At 45.4% G+C, this 20,761-nt stretch overlaps 1 protein-coding gene across 1 annotated transcript in view; it reads right to left on the reverse strand.

Moving 5' to 3' along the window:
* The window catches only part of NMNAT2 (nicotinamide nucleotide adenylyltransferase 2), an 84,371-nt gene that overhangs the window by 7,356 nt on the left and 56,254 nt on the right, over positions 1–20,761 (reverse strand). Inside the window, exons 4-8 of the mRNA XM_056844582.1 lie at positions 20,571–20,649; positions 13,694–13,820; positions 11,490–11,570; positions 8,051–8,095; positions 5,257–5,333 (exon numbers count right to left, since the gene is read on the reverse strand). Of these exons, the coding sequence (XP_056700560.1) occupies positions 5,257–5,333; positions 8,051–8,095; positions 11,490–11,570; positions 13,694–13,820; positions 20,571–20,649 (409 nt within the window). The remainder of the gene's footprint in view (positions 1–5,256; positions 5,334–8,050; positions 8,096–11,489; positions 11,571–13,693; positions 13,821–20,570; positions 20,650–20,761) is intronic.

Below are 20,761 nucleotides of genomic sequence, written 5' to 3' on the forward strand. Positions count from 1 at the left end.
TGAAGTTAAATAATATCACCTAGAGTTGCCAACCTCCAGGTACTAGCTGGAGATCTGCTATTATAGCTTATCTCCAGCTGACAGAGATCAGTTCACCTGGAGAAAATGGCCACTTTGGCCATTGGACTCTAGGGCATTGAAGTCCCTCTCCTCCCCAAACCCCACCCTCCTCAGGCTCTACCCCAAAAACCTCCCTCCGGTGGCTAAGAGGGACCTGGCAACCCTAATATCACCTGATGACTGCTTGCAGTTCAAACTGATATTAAATGGGGCAGCTGGAAGGACCAGTTTAAAAGCTGTTAACCCTAGTGATCTGGCAGTACTCAACATATAAAGGTAGGCAAATTCCATATCAGTGGCTTTAGAGTTACTGCAGGCTGGGTTATTTGGCTTCTCTGCAGAGACAGGAAGGGCTGGGAGGCAGATAATAACCACTGTGTGTGGGGTGGGGGGAAGTGGTCCGAGGCCCATATCAAGGTAGTTTTTATCCAGTCACAGGATTTTGGGGACAGGAAGGGGGGCAAGAGGAAGGAAAGGCTTTGATTGCTGACTCAGCACTTGGAGTAACCTCGCTCCGGAATCTGTACTCAAAGAATGGCCGAGGCCATTGTGCACTGAATTTCCTGTAGGAAGTTGAAGTTTTCTTCTTAATCCAGGGGGATTAGGGGACAAGGGGAAACCCTTTCCCTTATCGCGTTAGCAAGTTTATCCCTGAGTTTTAAGCTTGTTTCCTGGCTTGGCTGGAAATTCGGCTGAAGGAAACCATCCCTGCCAGGCCTCCCTTGTGGTTTTATCTGTGCTTTCTTTGTCCGGTAATCCTGGGAACCTCCGTCTTTACTGATAGGAGCACGGCTCCACATCCTCTGCCTGCTGTTCATTCCAGTGACCTCCGAAAAGTATGACTCTGTCTCAAAACTACAGGCTACAGGGTGCATGTGCATATTAAACACACAGACACAACTGGAACAAAGATCAGAGCAATATCTATATGCAAAGGTGGAGGTTTGCACGCAGAGCATGAGGGTGTGACACTGGGGGCTCAAAGGGAAGGAATAAGCATGAATTGACAGTTGAAGACAGTTAAAGACTCCTTATATTTGCAGAAAAATAGAAAGCAGGTGAAGTTACCTCCACTCCTTCCCACCAAACTATCATAAATGAAAACTGCACCAAGGCTGCTTGAAATCTGCATGAATGTTTTTTGTTTGCCAACCTTGGGGGGGGGGGGGCTGGAAATCTCCTGGAATTACAACTAATCTCCAGATAACAGAGATCAGTTCCCCTGGAGGAAATGGCAGCTTCAAGAAGTGAACTCTATGGCATCATAACTTCTACTACGTTTAGGGTTGCCAATCTCCAGGTACTAGCTGGAGATCTCCCGCTATTACAACTGTTCTCCAGGTGACAGAGATCAGTTCCCCTGGAGAAAATGGCCACTTTGGCAATTGGACTCTATGGCATTGAAGTCCTTCCCCTCCCCAAACCCCGCCCTCCTCAGGCTCCACCCCCAAAACCTCCTGCCAGTGGTGAAGAGGGACCTGGCAACCCTAACTACATTTCTTTCCCAAATTCCACCCTCTCTAGACACAGCATCCAAATCTCCAGGAATTTCTCAAGCCACAGCTGGTTATGCTAGTGGGTAGTAAGTCTCATGGAACTAGGGTTGCCAGCTCTGGTTTGGGAAATACCTGGAGATTTTGGGGGTGGCACTTGAAGAGGTTTGGGAAGGGGAGGGATTTCAGTGGGGTATAATGCCATAGCATCCACCTTCCAAAGCGGCCGTTTTATCTGGCTGAAATGATCTTTATCGCCTGGAGATTAGTTGTAATAGCGGGAGATCTCCAGCCACTACCTGGAGGTTGGCCACCCTGCTTGCATTCCTCTTTGTCTTGCAAACGCTCCTCCTCTCTCCCTCTGCCATAAAGAGGGAGAATTGTTTGACAAGCGTGTGCTCTGTTTTCAGCTTGGCAGCTAGCCCTTCTCCCTCTTTCTCAGAGAAGTCAACACAATCCTTGGAGACCCTTCCTTGGTCACAGGAATCTCTGAAGCATCCCGCAGTTTGGGCATGACATGCCAGGTGCAGGTTGGTGCAAATCTGCACCTGCTGGCCGGCACGTATGCAACCATGGCCATCACTTAACCTACCCCTTTCCCCTCTCTGATTCCTCCTCCTTCTCCAATCCAGGCCTAGTCCTACTGGTACTACTTCTAACACACTATGGGGAAGATATTTTACTTCCCCTCTCATCTCTGTGCAAATCTCTATTTTGCAACAATTGCCTAGATACAGGTGCCACTCATACCCTAGAACTCTGCGGGAGACAGCGCTACAATACCTACTGTTGGATTCTTATTTCCCACCTAGAGAAAAGCTGCAGTTCCTTCCCATAAATCATATAACCTTTCAGCTATCTAGATATTAATTTTTTTTAGCTGTACCTCTAAAACAAGTAATATGTGACATGAGCCTTAGATGTGTCTCCTCTTCCTTCACCCCCACATAATTCCTTGCTGAGTAATCTCAAATTTGGCAAGAATGGCAGTACTCTGCAAGAGCTAAATTAATCAAGCAAATGTTTACACAAACTTATATACAGTTCATCGATTCGTATAATTTTATTTTTGATTGCAGCCTCTGGGTTTCTTGTTTTGGCGCAAAGCTGATTACAATTCCCCTTGCATTCCGTTTGCAGAATGACTTCCGGCTTCGTGCTTCAGCTGACTTCATGGCTCTTGCATCCCAAGGCGAGAGGGGAAGGTTTTTGTGGCTATTGTTGAACAAATAGCATGCTGAGGTTTTTAAAACACACACACACACACACACACACACACACATTCCTTATTCCCTGCAGTGTCATAGAAACAGTTCTATCCATATTAGGTATTGTAAGGTTCTTTCTACCCGTATGCTAAATTTAGGGCTAAATTATGTGGCAGTTTCTTTCTAAAGGAAAGGGTTTGAAATGGAAGCTTTCAAAAGGTCCCTAGAATGGACCCTTGGATCCAGCGGCGCTAAGCAGATGCATCTCTAAGACGATTCTGCCACTCTGCCTCACACAGGAGTGATGAAAGAATTACAGAACTAAGAAGAGTTTTTGTAAACAGAACACAAAATAGATCTGGCTGGGTTGCAAAATTCGTGGGACCAAAGTCTCTCTTTTTATTCTTTTCTTTGTGTTATTCAGAAAATGACAGGGACAAGTGATCTAAATGGCAATGATTTGGCAAGTCAAATGCAAAGTCACGCTCCACCCAGGGTGATGAGGTGCAAAGGTCTAGCAGTCTCCCACACTTACAGGAGGGAATTTTGGTAGAGGCAGCTTTTTTCACTTGCATGGAGGAGGGCCACTGAGGAATGCCCCCCCCCCCCCCGCCAGTACTGCAGGCATCTTTGAAGAACCCAGTATTTCTACATGCCAGAATGGGCCTATGTACTGGGGATGTATGGATGCCAAGGTAAAAAAATCCCTTTGCTTTAAAAAAAAAAAAAGAGTTACCTAACCTATTGAGGAGGGATCATAGAATCATAGAGTTGGAAGGGACCACCAGGGTCATCTAGTCCAACCCCCTGCACAATGCAGGAAATTCCGAACAACTTTCCCCCAACACCTCCAGTGCCCAGAAGATGGCCAAGATGACCTCCCTCTCATGATCTGCCTAAGTTCATAGAATCAGCATTGCTGACAGATGGCCATCTAGCCTCTGCTTGGAAACCTCCAGGGAAGGAGAGCTCACCACCTCCCGAGGAAGCCTGTTCCACTGAGGAACCGCTCTAACTGTTAGAAAATTCTTCCTAATGTTTAGATGGAAACTCTTCTGATTTGATTTTAACCCATTGGATCTGTAGTTCAGTGGCCAGAGCACATGTTTTGTATGCACGGTGGCCCAGGTTCAGATTCCGGAATCTACAGCTTGGATTCCAAATAGCCAGACAGGAGCAGGTTTTGGGCTGAGACCCTCAAGGGCCACTGGCAATCAAAGTAGGCAATACTGGAATAGAGGGACTGTTAGTCTGGCTCACATAAAGCAGCTTCATACATATTGTTAACATGGCTATAGTTACTCTGAGGCATAACAACAATTCCTGTTTTTAAACTTCCCTATATTTTTGTGGATTAGATTCATGAATGGGCCCTCAGAACCTTGCCATGGCTTGGATCCACTAAAGTGTTTCTGTGCGCAGACTGTTTTTTTCCCACTGAGTGCAACTTTCTTGCCCCACCTTCCCATAGCAGCCCAAAATGCCTCCTGCCCCCCCCCCCGAAACTGCATTTCAGGGGGCATTTGGGGCTGCGGGGGTGGGGGGTTGGAAGGACAAGGCCTTTTATGCACAGGTTGTTTCCACTGGATATGCTGCTCTCTCAATGCACAGTATTTGCAGTCGATTTCTGAAATCACTCTGCACAGGGGTCTGAAACTGACCAACACTTGCTGTGAAACTGACCAAATAAGCACCTGCACAGGTGGTTTGTGATTATTTCACCGTTCTCGCTAGTCTCAAATGAAAAAAAAAAACACTATTTGATCAGGCTGAGGCCTGAAACTGAACATTCACTGTGAAACTGACCAATAAGCAGCCTCATAGTATTCCAGCTTCAATGGGAGGGGTTGGAGGAGGGGGAAAGACAAGTGGGAGGGAGAAGTGAGTATGGGCATAGGGAGAAAATCCAGAATCGACACAGAACCAGCATTCCATTTGGGATCGAGGCAGACATTAAACTTGGGGGTAAAACAGCATTCACAAAATGCAGGGAAAATGTGAGAGGAGAGCAAGGCGACTTTTAAAGGTTGGAAAATATATGCATATTGAAAACAAATGTTTCTAGTGTTGGAAACAACCAGTACATAAAAGGCCACATTCTGCAGGTGGAAAATGTTCCAGGTCTGAAAATTTTCTAGTGGATCATCCTGCCCTTCCCCCTAATTAAATCTGAAATGGTGTACTTTGCTTATTTGACAAGCTGTACCTGCTGAAATCTGCTCTTCCATCCAACTATGGAAGGTACTTTGTATCTGGAAAAAGACAGATGCTTTGCCCAGAGAGAAGCAGAGTAGCAGGCAATCATTAGGGGTATTTGGAGATGTTGGTGGGGGGTGGGAATCAGGCCTCCTGAAGAGCATGTGTTGCTGAATGAAAGGGCTGCTGAGATGTATGAAAACAGAATGGAGGGAGAATGATCAAATGGCAGGGCAAAGAAAGGGAAGGTGAAGTCCAGGTTGCAGCATGCATCCATCTCCGTAGCCATCTTTACTTACATCTGCTTCATTCCATAGCCCTGGGATGCAGAAAGATTCCAGCAAGTCACTGCCACAAAGCAGCAAGATTCGAAGCTCTGCAAAAAAAGGATGCAAAAATTCAGATCTGTGGACAACAATTACTGCCCATAGGTCAGTCTTGACCTAAATTCTCTCCCCTTCACCTGAAGTGAGACATCCAAAGAAAGGAGAAAAGATGAATCTCTGACACAGCGATGTTGCTCACATTCTGTTTTCATTCAGTCATGGGATGCCCCAACCCCAGTACCACTATACATGTGCAAGTGTCTTTGCATGTATACAAGGGTCGCTTATGCATGGGAGTTTTACCTAAGGTTTGTTGCTGGCTGGACCCACACTTTCTTGTTGGGAATCTATGCACCAGCAGTCTCCAAACTCAAATCAAGAATCATTTGAGTCCCTGCCCCTTGAAATGCTGCTTTGTAATTGACTGTAGTGCTTACTATGAGATAAATGTGTGTCCCCCACAAAACCCAACTGCTGCATAAAAAAAGCATTTTAAAAAAATGGAGCTCTCTAAGGAACCAGGGGGGTTCCTTAGAAAAAAAGCCTTGTTTTTAAAATTAAAAACCAGGGGGGTTCCTTAGAAAAAAAGCCTTGTTTTTTAAATTCTTTCTTCTGCTTAGAAAGAACTCTGAGGAAGCAGGAAGCATTTCAATCCCCGCCCCTTGACATGCTGCTTTGTAATTGGCTGTAGTGCTGTCTGTGAGAGAAATGTCACTCCCCCAAGCTTCCGTGTTCCATGCTTTGCCTTATGCATGGGGATTTCACCTGCGCTGAGCTCAGGGGAGAAGGAAGAGCCACGTTAATAGAGGAACAGGAAGTCCCTGGATTTGTGAGGGCTGGCAGCAAGGTCATCTCTAATGGGCAGAAAACTCATGCATAACTCCAAAGAACAACCGAGACCGGGGGTGAATGTGAGTGAAAGTACCCATACATAAACGACCAAGATTACCATTACTGGATCCCAGACTGTTCTGTGAACTTCTGGAATCGCCATTCATTAATATGTTGGAAGGCTATTTATATGTATCGCTCAGGTCATGTGAAAGATCTCCACTTGCCAGTCAAGAGTAGACATTGCCAATCAAGAGTAGACATTACTGACCTTGATAGACCCAGGGTCTGACTCACTATAAAGCAGATTCCTGCATTCATTTCTGATAAGAAGTCTGCTTGTGAGTGCACTCTGAGGAATGACATGCAAGAGAGCTTTTATATTTGAAAAAAATGAAGGTCAGTATAGTTCAAACACAGACCTTTCCCCTGCCATTTCAAACCAACGTAACATGCAGGAATTCTCTGACCATCTTTTATACAGTATCTTATCAGAAAAGGGGCTTGTGTGTGTGTGTGTGTGTGTGTGTGTGTGTGTAAACAGGATCCAGTGCCTACAGAAATGCTTTGAGAGCTTAAATGACTAATAGTGCCATTCTAAGCAGAGTTCCGCCTTTCTAAGTCCCTTGACTCCGGTGTTCTTAGAACGACATAACAGTGTTAAGGATGGCACTGTGATCTTTGAAGATCCCAGATTACTAAATTAGTTACTTAAAACGGAGAATACATTGTGAATGTCTCAGCACCTCTCATAACTTTTGCAATACCAGATTTTTGCAAATGTATCTAAAATGAACTTCTGATTATATCTCTTCTCAAGTCCTTGGCTGTATGATAGCCAAAAAAAAGTCCTTGGAGCATTTGTATGGAATTCACTCTTTGAGGGCTTAGTTAAACATTGACATTTCTTCTGTGGACTGCTAATTTTGGCCAACAGGGGGAAGCAGAAATATTAGACAATCCTTTCATAAGATATCATCCAGATATAAATGCTACAGTGAAAGTCAACATTACATGTAAACTTTGACAATCCATGGCTTATTTTGTGAGCACCCAAAAACTCAATCGCCTGTAACTGAGGTACACAAATATATGGTGATACTCAAAGGCAATTTGTCAGTATTCTTTGCAGTATGTTTGAAAAGTGGAAAAATATTAATGTTTTTGAATGCCCATGTAATTCATCTGGCTTCTTGGCATTCACGTGCATTAAATGTTGGGCATTCACTACAACATTATGAAGTAGTGCCAAGAACGTACCCAGAGAAGTCCAATCTGAGCACAAAGGACTCCCAGCATTGACAGCTTGCCTGTCCTGAGGACTGTCTTTTATGCTTGACCTTCTCTGTGTTGACTGTCTCAATTCTCTAATCTGATGTGAAGTCTCTTAATCCATTTGGCCGCTTCATCCAGAGCTGATTCTGATTAGATGATTAATCTGAGACTCAAGAGTTTGTGGGTGATTTCATTCAGTTGAAGTGCCTCCCATCTCGGAAAAGGCCTTGTGAGCAAAGCTAGCAGAAGGCTGTGTGTGTACCCTTGGATTTTCAGGGCACCAGCTTCTGTTGCACTCAAGAGGAATTACAGCTTTGCAAACTGAGCAAACACTTTCCCCCTGGGCTGCCTCCCAGCACATCTCTATATGAGCCACTTGTGATCTATCAGTGGCCTGAAAGAAGCAAAGCATGAGCTCTCTTCCAAATTACAAAAGACTCCTCGCTTGGTCACCTGAAGGCAACTTTTCCTCACCACGGGTGAGTAGATAAATGATTATGTATAAGCCAGGCCTAAACATAGCACCATCTTGTTTGCAGGAACCAAGCAACTGTCCGGTACAATACCCTGTTGGTGAATTAAAGCAACCCTACACTCACTTTTGCATTTCCTGGGTAAAGCTGGGCCCTACTTTTCTGTGCAATGCAGGAAGCTTACTTACCAATCTCTTCATATCTCATAACTGTCCCCAGATTTGCATTTTCATCTGGAAGGGGGAGGGAGAAATGGCATTTAGATTTCATAAGACCATGAGGCAGCATCCTCCCCAAAATGAGATTGTGTGCATTAGTTTGAATCCAGGAGCACCTTAGAGACCAACACAATTTTCAGGGTATAAGCTTTCAAGAGTCAAAGCTCCCTTCGAGTCTAGTACTTCTGTTGAAGACCAGCACAACTACCCTCTGAAACTATATTCATTCACTTACAATATTGGCTGCTTGGTGTTCTAACTAGCGCAGAGCAGTTTAAACCCCACCGCCCGCTTTCCCGGGAGTCCCTTGAAACCCGGCCAGGGGGCCGGTCTTTAAAGGCGGGAAAAGGCAGGTTCGGGGAACGCCGAACCTGCCAAATTTATCCGCGATTGCCGAACTCGCTGAATTCTGCGCGTCCTTTTCCCGCCTTTTTTTGAGTTCGGTTCCATCCGAACTGAAAACCCCCGAATCGGGGGAAATTCGGCTGTTTGTTCGGTTCGGGTGAACCGAATCGACAGCCCTAGTTCTAACTAGTATTGATAATATGAGCTGAGCCTCCCACTTGGTGGTAGACCTGGGTCATCCAGTCTGAGCCATGGACAGTTTCCGCACCAAGAGTTTACAATATTTAATGAAACGTTTCATTTCCTCATGGCTGCACTATTTTCGCTCTCTTTGGTACTGGAAATGTTTTGCAATCGTTTAATATTCATTTGATCAACAAACACTTAAAAGACATTTTCTCTGTTTCCAGGACGATTTCCCTAGAGGTGCGGTCACGTTTCAGACGCCATTCATTTCTCCATCCCCTCTGTTGAACACACCCTCTGCATTGCCCATTTCCCTTCCGTTTTCCCTTCTTAATTCCCCCTCCACTCTGCTCTCCTCTTGCTTTCTGTTGTTCTGAGCTTAAATTTTTGTTGTTGTTGTTGCATTTTGACTACTGAAGGAACATAGGAGCATTGGATCATTAGACCAACCCCCCTCCTTTGATTTGTGAGTGGTTCTGGTTCTCTGATCGCCTGTAACAAAGCCATGAGATCATGGGAATTTCACTGAATTTCACTGTGCAAGAAACACCACTCTTCTGCAAGGAGGACTTAATTCAAAGCAAGCTGCTTGGGGTCTAGATTAGGTGGCCCCTGCAAAAGGGGAGGAAAAAAGGGTGCGGGGAGGGGAAGCTGTGGCTGTAAACAGCTGTGTTTCTTCCCCTCCCCCAATATTCTCAGAGGCATGAAAGCCCAGCCTCTCAATCCCAAAAAAGGGGGGAGGGGAAGAGGGTGAGCATCCACAGCATCATGAATGACACTGCACTCCCCCAGGGGAACAGGTTGTTTTTTTAGGAGGAAGCAGACATGGTGGAACGTTCTCGGGAGGAAGAGAGGAGACTGCAATGCAGACAGAAATTTAGAGTGCACTGTCAAACCGCTTGGATCAACCATGAGGATAATTTATTGTGAGTGAATGGTGCAGTAACGGCCATGGAGTGAGGAAGGTTTGAAGCAGAGATGCTGTGGATGGAAGGGGTGTGGGATCCTTCATCTTCCTAATGAACTCCTGACCACACCCACATGGGCGCAGCATAGGATTGCCAACTTCGGTGTAGAAAATTCCTGGAGATCTGGGAGCAGCATCTGGAGACAGACATCCATTTCTCCTAAACTGTATGGTATACCGTATAACAGGGGTATCAAACATGTGGCCCGCAGGCCGGCTCCGGCTCCCGGAGGGCTTTTCTCCAGCCCGTGGAGCAAGGCCACTAGTCCCCCTTTCCCCCCTTCCCTGAACTTTTGTGAGCTTCCCGGAGCTGCTGCAGCCCCGAGCACCAGCCGGGAAGCCACCCCTGACCCTCAATGGGGTGCTTGGGCCACTCTCCGTGGCCCTGCGCACCAGCCGGGAAGCTGCCTGTCTCTCGTCGGGGTGCACAGGCTGCTCTCTGTGGCCCCGCGCACCAGCTGCGAAGCGGCCCGTCTCTCGTAGGGGTGCACAGGCTGCTCTCCGCGGCCCCGTGCACCAGCCAGGAAGCCACTCCTGTCCCTCGGCGGGGCGCGCAGGCCGCTCTCCACGGCCCCGCGCACCAGCTGGGAAGCCGCCCTTGTCCCTCGGCGGGGCGCGCAGGCCGCTCTCCACGGCCCCGCGCACCAGCTGGGAAGCCGCCCTTGTCCCTCGGCGGGGCGCGCAGGCCACTCTCCACTGCCCCACGCACCAGCCAGTAAGCCCCCCTCTTCCTCTCTTTCATTCTCTTTTTCTCTCTTCTCACTTTCACTCCCTCTTTCTTTCTCTTTATCACTCCTCTTTTCTTCCTTTTTTCCTGTCCCTCCCTCTCTCTTTCTTTCTTTCTTTCTTTCTTTCTTTCTTTCTTTCTTTCTTTCTTTCTTTCTTTCTTTCCGTCCCTCCCTCCCTCCCTCCCTCCCTCCCTTCATTTATTTATTTATTTAATCAGTTGTTTGTTTGTTTGTTTACACGTACATGGCCCGGCCTGACGAAGTGACATTTATGTCATACCTGGCCCTCCTAAAAAATGAGTTTGACACCCCTGCCATAGAGTCTGCCCTCCAAAGCTGCCATTTTCTCAAGGGGAACTAATCTCTGGAGTGTGGAGATCAGTTGTAATTCCAGGAGAACTCCAGCCTCCCCCTCAAGGTTGGCAAACCTAGGGCAGCATTTTCTGTGAACTGGCTCCCCGGATACACATATTAATTTTAACCTCTTGCCACAAGAAAAAAGAGTATTTTTAAGGCCTGCAAACTCAAGGAATCAATAGGTTGCCAATATGCTGCTGAACTCAAGAATATGCTGGAATTCCATTAGATTTTACAGTCTAGTGATGCTGCATCTAGTTTAGGAACTAGCTAGATTAGATTAGATTAGCTAGATATTCAAATAGATCCACTTTAGTCTGGGGGTGGAGCCTGGGGAAGGAAGGGTTTGGAGAGGGCAGTGACCTCAGTGGGATACAGTGCCACAGAGCCACCCTCTCAACGAAGCAATTTTATCCTGGGGAAATGATCTCTGTCGCCTGGATATCAGCTGAAATCCCAGGAGAACTCCAGGTCCTACCTGGAGATTGTTAACCCTACATACAAGGCACTATTTAAACCTTAGTTTGGATGTCCACTTTGTCTGACTAGTTCTGAATTGGAATAAGGGACTTTTACCCCTCTTCATGAGCAATTCAACTGGCAAGGACATGCTCTGATGCCGCTAGCTAAGCTCTCCTACTTCCCAGGAGAGAACTATGATTTTTTTTACTTCATTGTATATCGGTGCAACTTTATTGGTAGCTACATCAATTTACATACAGTGGCCTTTAAGATAAGAACCCCAGGAAGAACAGCAGAAATATGATGGATGGAAGCCTGGTCATAACATTAATTAGCTGTAGCTGGGTGTATTTCTGTAACCTACCCACAAAAGTGAAACGTTCCATTGGTGGGCGAACGCAGCAAATCCTGCTGAGGCTCTCTCCCACCTTCCCCAAAAACTTTGCTAAAAGAGAAGAAGATAAGAGAAAATCAGCAGCTATGACAGGATAGAAGCAGATCAATGCTTAGAACTTTGCCTCAATGTAATGGCTTTCCTAAGGCTGAAAGGAGCAATTAAAAAAAAATAAAGCCTGAAACATTTCTGCAAATCAGTCTTCCTTAGCAATTTATATTATTGTCACCAACATTTGAATTGTATTCCCTGAATTGCATAATGGAGACAAAAAGTCATCAACATAATTGGGTATACATCACTGGGAATATATGCATAAAATGTAGTTTTTCTGCCTTGCAGCCCAAGCCCTGCCATGTTTACTTGGAAGTAAGTAATTCTTATTTCAATTGAACTTTCTTGAGAGCCAGCGTGGTGTCGTGCTTAAGAGCGGAGGACCCTAATTTGGAGAACTGGGGTTGATTCTCCACTCCTACGCATGAAGCCTGCCGGGTGACCTTGGGCTAGCCACCCTTCCGAACTCTCTCAGCCTCACTTACCTCACAAGGTGTCTGTTGTGGGGAGAGGAAGGGATGGAGATTGTAAGCCAGTTTGATTCTCCTTAAAAGGTAGAGAAAGTTGGCATATTGAAAACAACTCTTCTTTTTCTTCTTGTAGGTAAGCGTGTAAACACACAGCTAGAGGGGCAAACAAACCCCTGACAGTTTTTTTTTTTTTTAATGAAAAGCAGCCTTGGTAAGTTAAGATTTCGAAAAGAGTGGACACGCTGTATATGCATGCATTCATACACAGACACATGTGCATTCTATCATTAAGTTTATAGATGCAGGGCTGGAGGGGCTCAGGGACTCCAATACAGTTCTTGTTGCATGAGGCTATCTTGTGGGAAGACCAAGCAGCCCTGGACAGTGACTGCATTCAGCCAGTCTAGTGAGACTTGGGCTGACACCTCAGCTTCTGTAACTTGCAGCTTTGTTTGCTGTGCCTTCTTCCTTATATTCCAGAAGTGAGATCTCTTAATGCAGAATGTGGGGCATTTGGAGCAACAACATCTGCCTTGGGGATAGCAGCCGCATCCTGTCGTTGCCTATACTCTTCCCACCATCTGCTTCTTGCTAAATCTGATTGCCTCGATCCAGGTCTAACTACAGGCGTGGTCACACATAAACAACTGTTGGTCCTGGTATAAAGATGTGTCTCCCCAAAAGCATCCAAAGATACATCCAGCCATTTCAAGAGGGTGTAATCCATCAAGAGGATGAGTAATGCAGATATGTTGAGAGTCACACAGGATCCTCAGCAGCTGCTGAACATGGGGAAGGCTGATCTCTCTTGCAGGATCAAACCCCCTGGAGCTGGTGTTACGTTATTTCATGATGCAGGATTTTATACAGTTATAATGCTGTTTTGAAGGAGGTTATTATTAGATTATCAATCATTCATTATGTTGTTTCTATTTATTGTTGTGCATCAGATTGAGTCTATTTTTGGACAGATGGCTAAAAGCGTTTATAAATAAAACTAACATTCAGGGGGCGAAGTGTCTCCGAGCAAACAGATGCCAGAATGAACTATGGGGGAGGATGGTTGGGTTCAGGCCCTGCTTGTGAGGTCTGATCCAGCAGAAGGATTAAAAACAAAAAGCCAGATCAGCTGCGGAATCAGAATTCCTCTCCTTGTTCTGCATGAAAAACTTCATTTTCAAAGTGAAGTTATTCTTTTTTAAATGCAGGTGCTTCTTATCAGTAGTTGATACTTTTCCAGTTGCTTTCTGAATGTTCTGGCTCTCTTTCAAACTCACTGTAGAGTTGCCAGGTCACAACCTGGAGATTCCCCCCTGTATCTATAAATCTGTCACTGTGTTGACAGACAAAGGCAGCCATGACTTCTCCCATCCTCTTTCATCCAGCATCTTTTGGCTGTCCTGCACCAAGCAGGCCTTGAGGTGTGATTCAGAGCAGATGGGAAAAGGGGCCGCTGAAATGGATCATGGGAGAAAAGCCATGGATGCCTTCTCTTGTGATTCTGCAGAGGATTTGGGTTACAACCTGGAAACCCTAACTAGTGGCTATTACCTCTTCTCCAGTTCTCAGCTTTGTTTTGACAATATGTACTACTGCAATCTTACTTTAAGGCACCTTGGGAGAGCTCGATTCCCTTCTGCTATCACCTACCTGCAGTGGGCTTGTTGGAAAGGTTGCTGTTCTGATAGATAGGTTGTGGTGACTCATTCTGGGGCTGTCCAATCACTGGGGTGAGGGATGGTGTGTTGACATTAGAGAGGATGCAGCCAGTCACTCGCTAGAGAAGAGAAGAAATTATAGGATGTCAGTGTTTATATACTCATTGGCACCTACACAACCAATGGAAAAGGGGCCACTAGTCACATTTGCATGGCTTTAATCTCATAATGGTTTCCCCACCTTTAAAATATTCTGAGATCTCTGTTCCTTGACATGTCCCTCGCCGTGACCTTCTTTAAAAACATGAACATGTGAGATTGTTTTAGACTGAGTCAGACCATGGTATATCATGGTCAGTATTGTCTATGGTGACTAGTGCTCATCCTCCGTGTTCTCAGATAAAGGTCCTTCATATCTACTGCACACTGCCTCAAGAAGGACTCTGGAGTGGTGGCATATACAATTCCTCAATAAATAAATAAGTCTTCTAAGCCTTTTAACTGGAGATGTCAAGGATTGAACTTCTGCGTAAAAAGTAGAGGCTCAACCCTGGATCAATAGCCCCTCCCTTTTCTTCCAGCTAGAGAGCCAGCGTGGTGTAATGGTTAAGAACGGTAGACTCTAATTGGGAGAACCAGGTTTGATTCCCCACTCCTCCACATGAGCGGTGGATGCTAATCTGGTGAACCAGGTTGGTTTCCCCACTCCTACACAGGAAGCCAGATGCGTGACCTTGGGCTAGTCAGGGCTCTCTTCGAGCTCTCTGAGCCCCACCTACCTCACAGGGTGTCTGTTGTAGGGAGAGGAAGGGATGGTGATTGTAAGCCGGTTTGATTCTCCCTTAAGTGGTAAAGAAAGTCAGCATATAAAAACCAACTCTTCTTCTCCTTCTTGTTCTCCTTCTACTATATCATTTTTTGCTTTACCTTCACCCAGAGTCCTCTTCCCCAACTGAAACACCACCTTCTAAGTAAGACGTTGCCAAAGGTGTAATGGTTAGAGCATCAGACTAGGATGTGGGAGACCCAGGTTCACATCCCCACTCTGCCAGGAAGCTCTCTCTCAACCTAACCTCCCAGGGTTGTTGTGGGGATAAAAAGGAAGAAAGGGAAGTGATGCGTGCCACCCTGGACTCCTTGAAGAAAGTGCAGGATAAAAACGTATTTAAATGCTGGTGTCTGGGCAGAGAGGGGATCTCAGTTCAAGAGGTAGATGCATCTGGGTTTTGATGCATCTGAGGGTTTGTAATAGGTCTATGGCAGAGTCTAATGTAGAAACTGGGTGGGGCAGAGGGGCATCGCCTTTTGCATTCCTGACAATTGTCTAAAAATCAAGCCCAATTTCTTCTCATTGCTTGGCAACCCTACATGAAACTCTATGCTTCATCTTCTGTTTGATTACCTCTCTTATGACCAACATTTAGATTCTTAGTCAGTGCACAAATTCTTTCTTATTAGGATCTCTTAATACATATTGGTTATGCCTTAAGTGTTACTTGCACTCTTGCTTTGTTAATTTATAATTCATTGGTGGACCATGGGGATTCTAGTAAAAAAAAAAAGTCAAAGAAGCATTTTTAGAATTGTGCTGTGCGGTAAAGTGAACGGTTTTTGTATGAGCCACCAGAGGGAGCTCAATTCTAATTGATTTTCCTTTGGTCTTTGGTTTGTTTTTACAAAAAGACGACATAACACATTGGGAATAGAAAAGGAGGTGTAAACGCATTGATTTCAAAAGTGAATTATCAACACTGACAAAACTGAAAAGCCAGTCCCAGGCAGTAAAGTCATCATACAACTGCTCACCTTACAGGCAAAGATCTGTACTGCACACATGCCGTATGCGGAGTCAGCTCGAATCCCTGCTACTGTTGCTACCAAATATTTTGGCCATCTCCAAAGTGCATGCCCTCTAGTGTCTCATAGGAGGTGATGGATATATTGAAGATAGTTATGCTATAGGCATTAGCAGGTTTAGAAGTCAATCTGTTTTGCAAAAAGAGCCTCTCGACAGATACCTGAGATTCTTTGGAGGAAGCCAAGCAATTGAACCAGTCTGGAGACTGCCTAAACAAATATTGGGGGTGGAGGGCATTTGTGGAGGCTTGCAAGACCTTAAACATTAGAAATGCCACTGAATTCTTGTATCAGGTAAATTTAAGAGTGGGTTTGGTTGTTCTGCCTATGGGTGGACCAGATCAGGAGCGCACTGAAATGAGAAGGTTTAGTTGAAACCAACCCCTAGAAATGTTACCTGTGACCCTTCTGCCCTAGAACCGCCTTGCACTAGGGTCAGCACGGACTGTCCCAAAGTCTATTTCTTATAAAATTGTGTGCGCTCTAAGCTGCACACCAAGCAGAAGCCAAATTCTGGGTCTGTGTATAAATTATATCTGGCAGGATGTGAGAGTGCATTGGGGTTTGGTGTGCACAACAGCTCTCCCACCCCTTCAATGCCTTTGATGCGTTGCTTAGTATTGATGGTGCATCAGCTCACATTCCCTGCAGCCATTAGTCTTGGCACTATGGGCTGCCGGCTGCCTGGCTTTTCAGGCTGGATCGATGAAAAGAATAAAGGTGTTCATAATAATTTGCTTTGGCACAAAACTCAATGGCTACAGCGGAGAGAAAGTAAAGCGGAGACTTCATAACAACTATTATTAAGTGGTTAAAACCCGTGAAATTTCACTGCACACTGACATCGACATTTTGGGGAAATAGGATATATCCCATTTCCCTTCCACCTTCCCTTCCCTTGATTCCCCCCATCACCAACCCTACTTCTGATGCAGAGCTCTCCCCCTCAAATCCATCTTCTTTGTGGAGGGGGCAAAGAGTCAGAAATATTTCATTCCACTGGCATCTCCCCTTCCAACGCTAGCTCTCTGGTTTTTATTTATTGACACTTTCCTCTTCCCCCTCCCCACGCCATTTTCAACCAGCTTCCAAAGCTGCTGTTCGCCCTCCAGAGAAAAGGACAGTGGTGCCAATACTACTTTTTACAACTTATGAGTGTCACAGTAAAGCAACAACATGGAGCCAGTGTGGAGTAGTGACTGAAAACCTAGTGAGGAGTCTCTCATTAAGGCCTCACTTCCACCATGAATAGGCTGACCATACGTACCATTTTGAAAGGGACAGTCCCGTTTTATCATATTTCCCGGCCATCCTGCCTTTTTAATGAAAATGTCAATTTTGTTCGGTTTTGCACCTCATTACACTTCCAACTTTTGTATCCTCCAGTTCTGACATTTCTTATGCTGCATGGAGGCATGGCTGGGTAAATTCTCAGAAAAAGTGCTCCGATCGAGCTTCACTAATATTACATAACCCCTGTCCCATTTTTGCCACCCCAACGTCCCGTTTTTGTCTCATGGAAATATGGTCACCTAACCATGAACTAAATAAGGGTCAAACTACTCATTTGGGTACAGGAGACCCTGAATGGGCTTGGAATGCTGCCATGGGGAGGGGGGTGAGGGCTCCTGCCTTCCCCAAGCCATTTTCCTCCTCCACGTGTACAGAATACTTAGGGTTGCCAACCTCTGGGTGGTGGCTGGAGATCTCCTGGGATTTCGACTGATCTCCAGGCAACAGAGATCAGATCACAGGGAGAAAATGGCTGCTTTGGAAGGTGGACTCTATGGCATTATACCTCACTAAAGTCCCTACACTCGTTAGGCTCTATCCCCCCAAATTCCAAGGTATTTCCCTAAAAATACTAAACAGGAAGCAGTAAAAACAGGATAACTCCCCTCTAGCCCAGTCTCCATGTGGAAAAACAGCTGGGGGGGAGGCAGGCGCCCATTTGGGCTGTCCGTTATTTTTAAAAAAGACATTCCCTGCAGTTGCTGTGGGGCTGCAGGAGCCCGATTCACTCAAAACCCAAACATGCAGTTTGGCCCTGTGGTCTTTGGAAAGCCACTATCGTTCCGCTTCAGCCCTTCATCTGCAACATGAGAATACCACCACAAGTGTACCTTGGGAAGCTTTTCTACAGATTATTGAGATAAATCTACGTGGTGAGCTTTAAACACTGGAACTGTCCTATACAAATCCTAAATACTAGGCGTTACTTTTTTTTTCTATCCAAGCTACTTAATTTTCAGTCTAGCTGTTTCTCAAAGAGAGAAAGAGAGAAAACATTTTCTAAAGCAATATAGTTTTGACTTGGAGAGGGAACCGGAAAAATGCATAGCATAATGACATAGATCCACACTAAATTTTCCACTAATGAAAGGAGTGGGGTGTTTTCCACCAGTTCCCTCTTCCAGCTGCAGACCACTGATTTGCTTCTAATGCTGTTCTTCAGGAGAAGCATTTCGGGGAGATCAGTGGACGGCAGGCGAGGGAGGGGAGGGGAGGGGAGGGGAGGGGAGGCAGGAACATTATGTTCCATAGAAAGAAGTGCCTTGCTTGAGTGGAAGGTTTAGTCTGGATCCAATCCCAAGTCAGATGTGAATTGTACAACATATCACAGAAGGGACTAGAAACATGGCTGGTCCAACCACAGAGGTATTCCAATCTGTGTTACAGTGCCTCTGATTATAAGCCCTGTATACCCAGCATATCTATATACAGGGGAAATGCACAAAGAAGGGGAGAGGAACTGAGTATGCAATTTCACCTCATGTGGGCAGTGACTTCACCATTGATGGGGGATGCAATTTTTTGATGGACAGTTTGTATCCACATTGTTGCTGGGCCCACATGAGGGGAACACACATGAGGAAAGGGGGGGCAAAGGGCCAGTGTGGTTTGCTCATGGGTTGATCATGTTTTACAGAGTCAGAATTTAGTCCAAATAATTATGTAGAGCACTACAGCTACCTTACTGAAATTTTAAAAATGAAATGAAAATGAGATAAAAAGAAATATAAGAAAACTTTTTTTCAAGTCATCGCAACATATATAAGAAGAGTTTGTTTACATATTTTAATTTGGGTCAAGCAGCATAAAACGTTGGGCTGGCCTTGCATAAGGATAACTTGACCTGGAGCTGCCATTTTCAGTGGCAGCCCTGAGTTCCTTATAACATGCGATTACACCCAAAGTTACTAAACTGATAGCACTGAAGAAGGAAAGGTGCTGCCAATCCATTCTCCCATAATGCAGAGCTGTGCAGATATTTCTGACAAGTCATACTGATTGCCCTGAAAGCTTTTAAAGGAACAAAATGGCAGAACAAAATGGCAATAAAGATTGATGGTGTTCACGGGCGGGGGGGGGGAGAATGGAATAAGACTGGCATAATGCAAACTAAATTTGCACAGCAGAATCTTTCATCAGATAGAATTTGGATTTTCATGGAGCAGAGTATTACTAGCCTTGATGAAATATGTAGTATTAACATGATTGCTGCCTAATTAGTTATGTAGCAGGGATTGAAAGTGACAGGGTTCAGACATCAGATTTCCCAGGTCTGCCTACTGGATCAATTTGGGATCAGACCAACTGGAAATGAATCCGTTTTGGGCCTCCTCCAGTCAACACTCCTGCAAACACTTCCCCTGTCTTTTTCCTTTTCCATGGAGAATCTACCAGGAGTGGGGTGTTAAATTTCAGAAAATCCAGTGGCTGTAAGTTTCAGAAATTTGCCTTGATCTTGAAGGTGCTGGAAATTTGCAACTACTTTTGGCAGACTTTGTTGGTTTACACTCTGTTAAGAATTCACAAATATTTCACAGGTCTCACTGGTTTGGTGAAAATCTATTGTGTATCCATCAATTGATGACACTACAAAATCCCCATTTAAATTGTGCGCCGAAGTATGGGCAATTCATAGTAGCCATAATTAGGGCTGTCGATTCGGTTCGTCCCAAACCGAAAAACAGCCAAATTTCCCCCGATTCGGCAGATTTCAGTTCGGGACGAACCGAATTCAAAAAAAGGCGGGAAAACGACGAGCCGAATTTGGCGAGTTTGGGCGATCGCCGAATAAATTCGGCAGGCTTGGCGTCCCCCGAACCTGCCTTTTCCCGCTTTTGAAGACCCCCCGCCCACTTTCCCATGAGTCTTGGGAAACCAGGTGGTGGGTGTTTAAACTGCTCCGCGCTGCCAGCCCAGGCAGCGCAGAGCAGTTTAAAGACCCACCGCCCCCCTTCCCGGGAGTCCCAGGAAGGGGGGTGGGGGTGTTTAAACTGCTCCGCGCTGCCAGCCCAGGCAGCGTGGAGCAGTTTAAAGACCCACCGCCCACCTTTATTCGGCCAAATTGATTCGGGAACGCCAAATCTTGTGCCGAATTCCCCGGATCTGAATCAGGGGAGTTCAGACTTCGGCATTTCCTGGATCAAAACGGGCCGGATTTTGCCAGATCCGAATTGTACTGAATTGTTTTTTTTTTTCAACAGCCCTAGCCATATTAGCCCAGATTGGCCCAGTCTACTCAGAGCACAGAAGCTAAGCAGGGGTCGTACTTGGATGGGAGAACACCAAGAAGACCCTGAAGAGGAGGGCAATGGCTAATTACCTCTCTGGCCATGAGCTGGTTGTGATTGAACAGCACTAAAGGGGTGGCAGCTTATCAGTGCAAGCATGTTTAATAAAACAAGCCTTCTCTGTATTTTCCAAAAAATAAATAGTGTGTGTGTGTGTGTGTGCAGGTGGTAGTCATAGCTGTATTAGCAGAGTATGGTGGAATGTACTTAGCCAAAGCGTACATGCAGCAAACACAATCAAATGCAACAACAAATGCCTTTTACCTGCACTAAGTCAGACCTTTGACCAATATTAACAACCTGTGCCTAAAACAAATCCAGGCTTTGACAGCAAGGATATTCAATACTGACCTTAAAATAAATTGCATCTGTCTTATCATTCCCTTCCCCTTTAATCCCAGCATCTATCACAATTCTCCACAATTAACTCACTTTCATCAGATCCCGGTGGTGTTCGAGTACACTGCAAGTAGTCTGCCAGGTATCCTGGTAACATTCCCAGGGGTCCACTCTATTGTGAGGGGAAAAATCAAAGAAAGAATCAGTTGGCCTTCTCTGCAAATAGTCATTATTGGTTATTTTTGAATATATCATATTTTAAATATATGATTAGCTGCTGGTAA

Source organism: Euleptes europaea, chromosome 2, assembly GCF_029931775.1.
Source record: "Euleptes europaea isolate rEulEur1 chromosome 2, rEulEur1.hap1, whole genome shotgun sequence".
Classification (NCBI taxonomy): Eukaryota; Metazoa; Chordata; class Lepidosauria; order Squamata; family Sphaerodactylidae; genus Euleptes; species Euleptes europaea.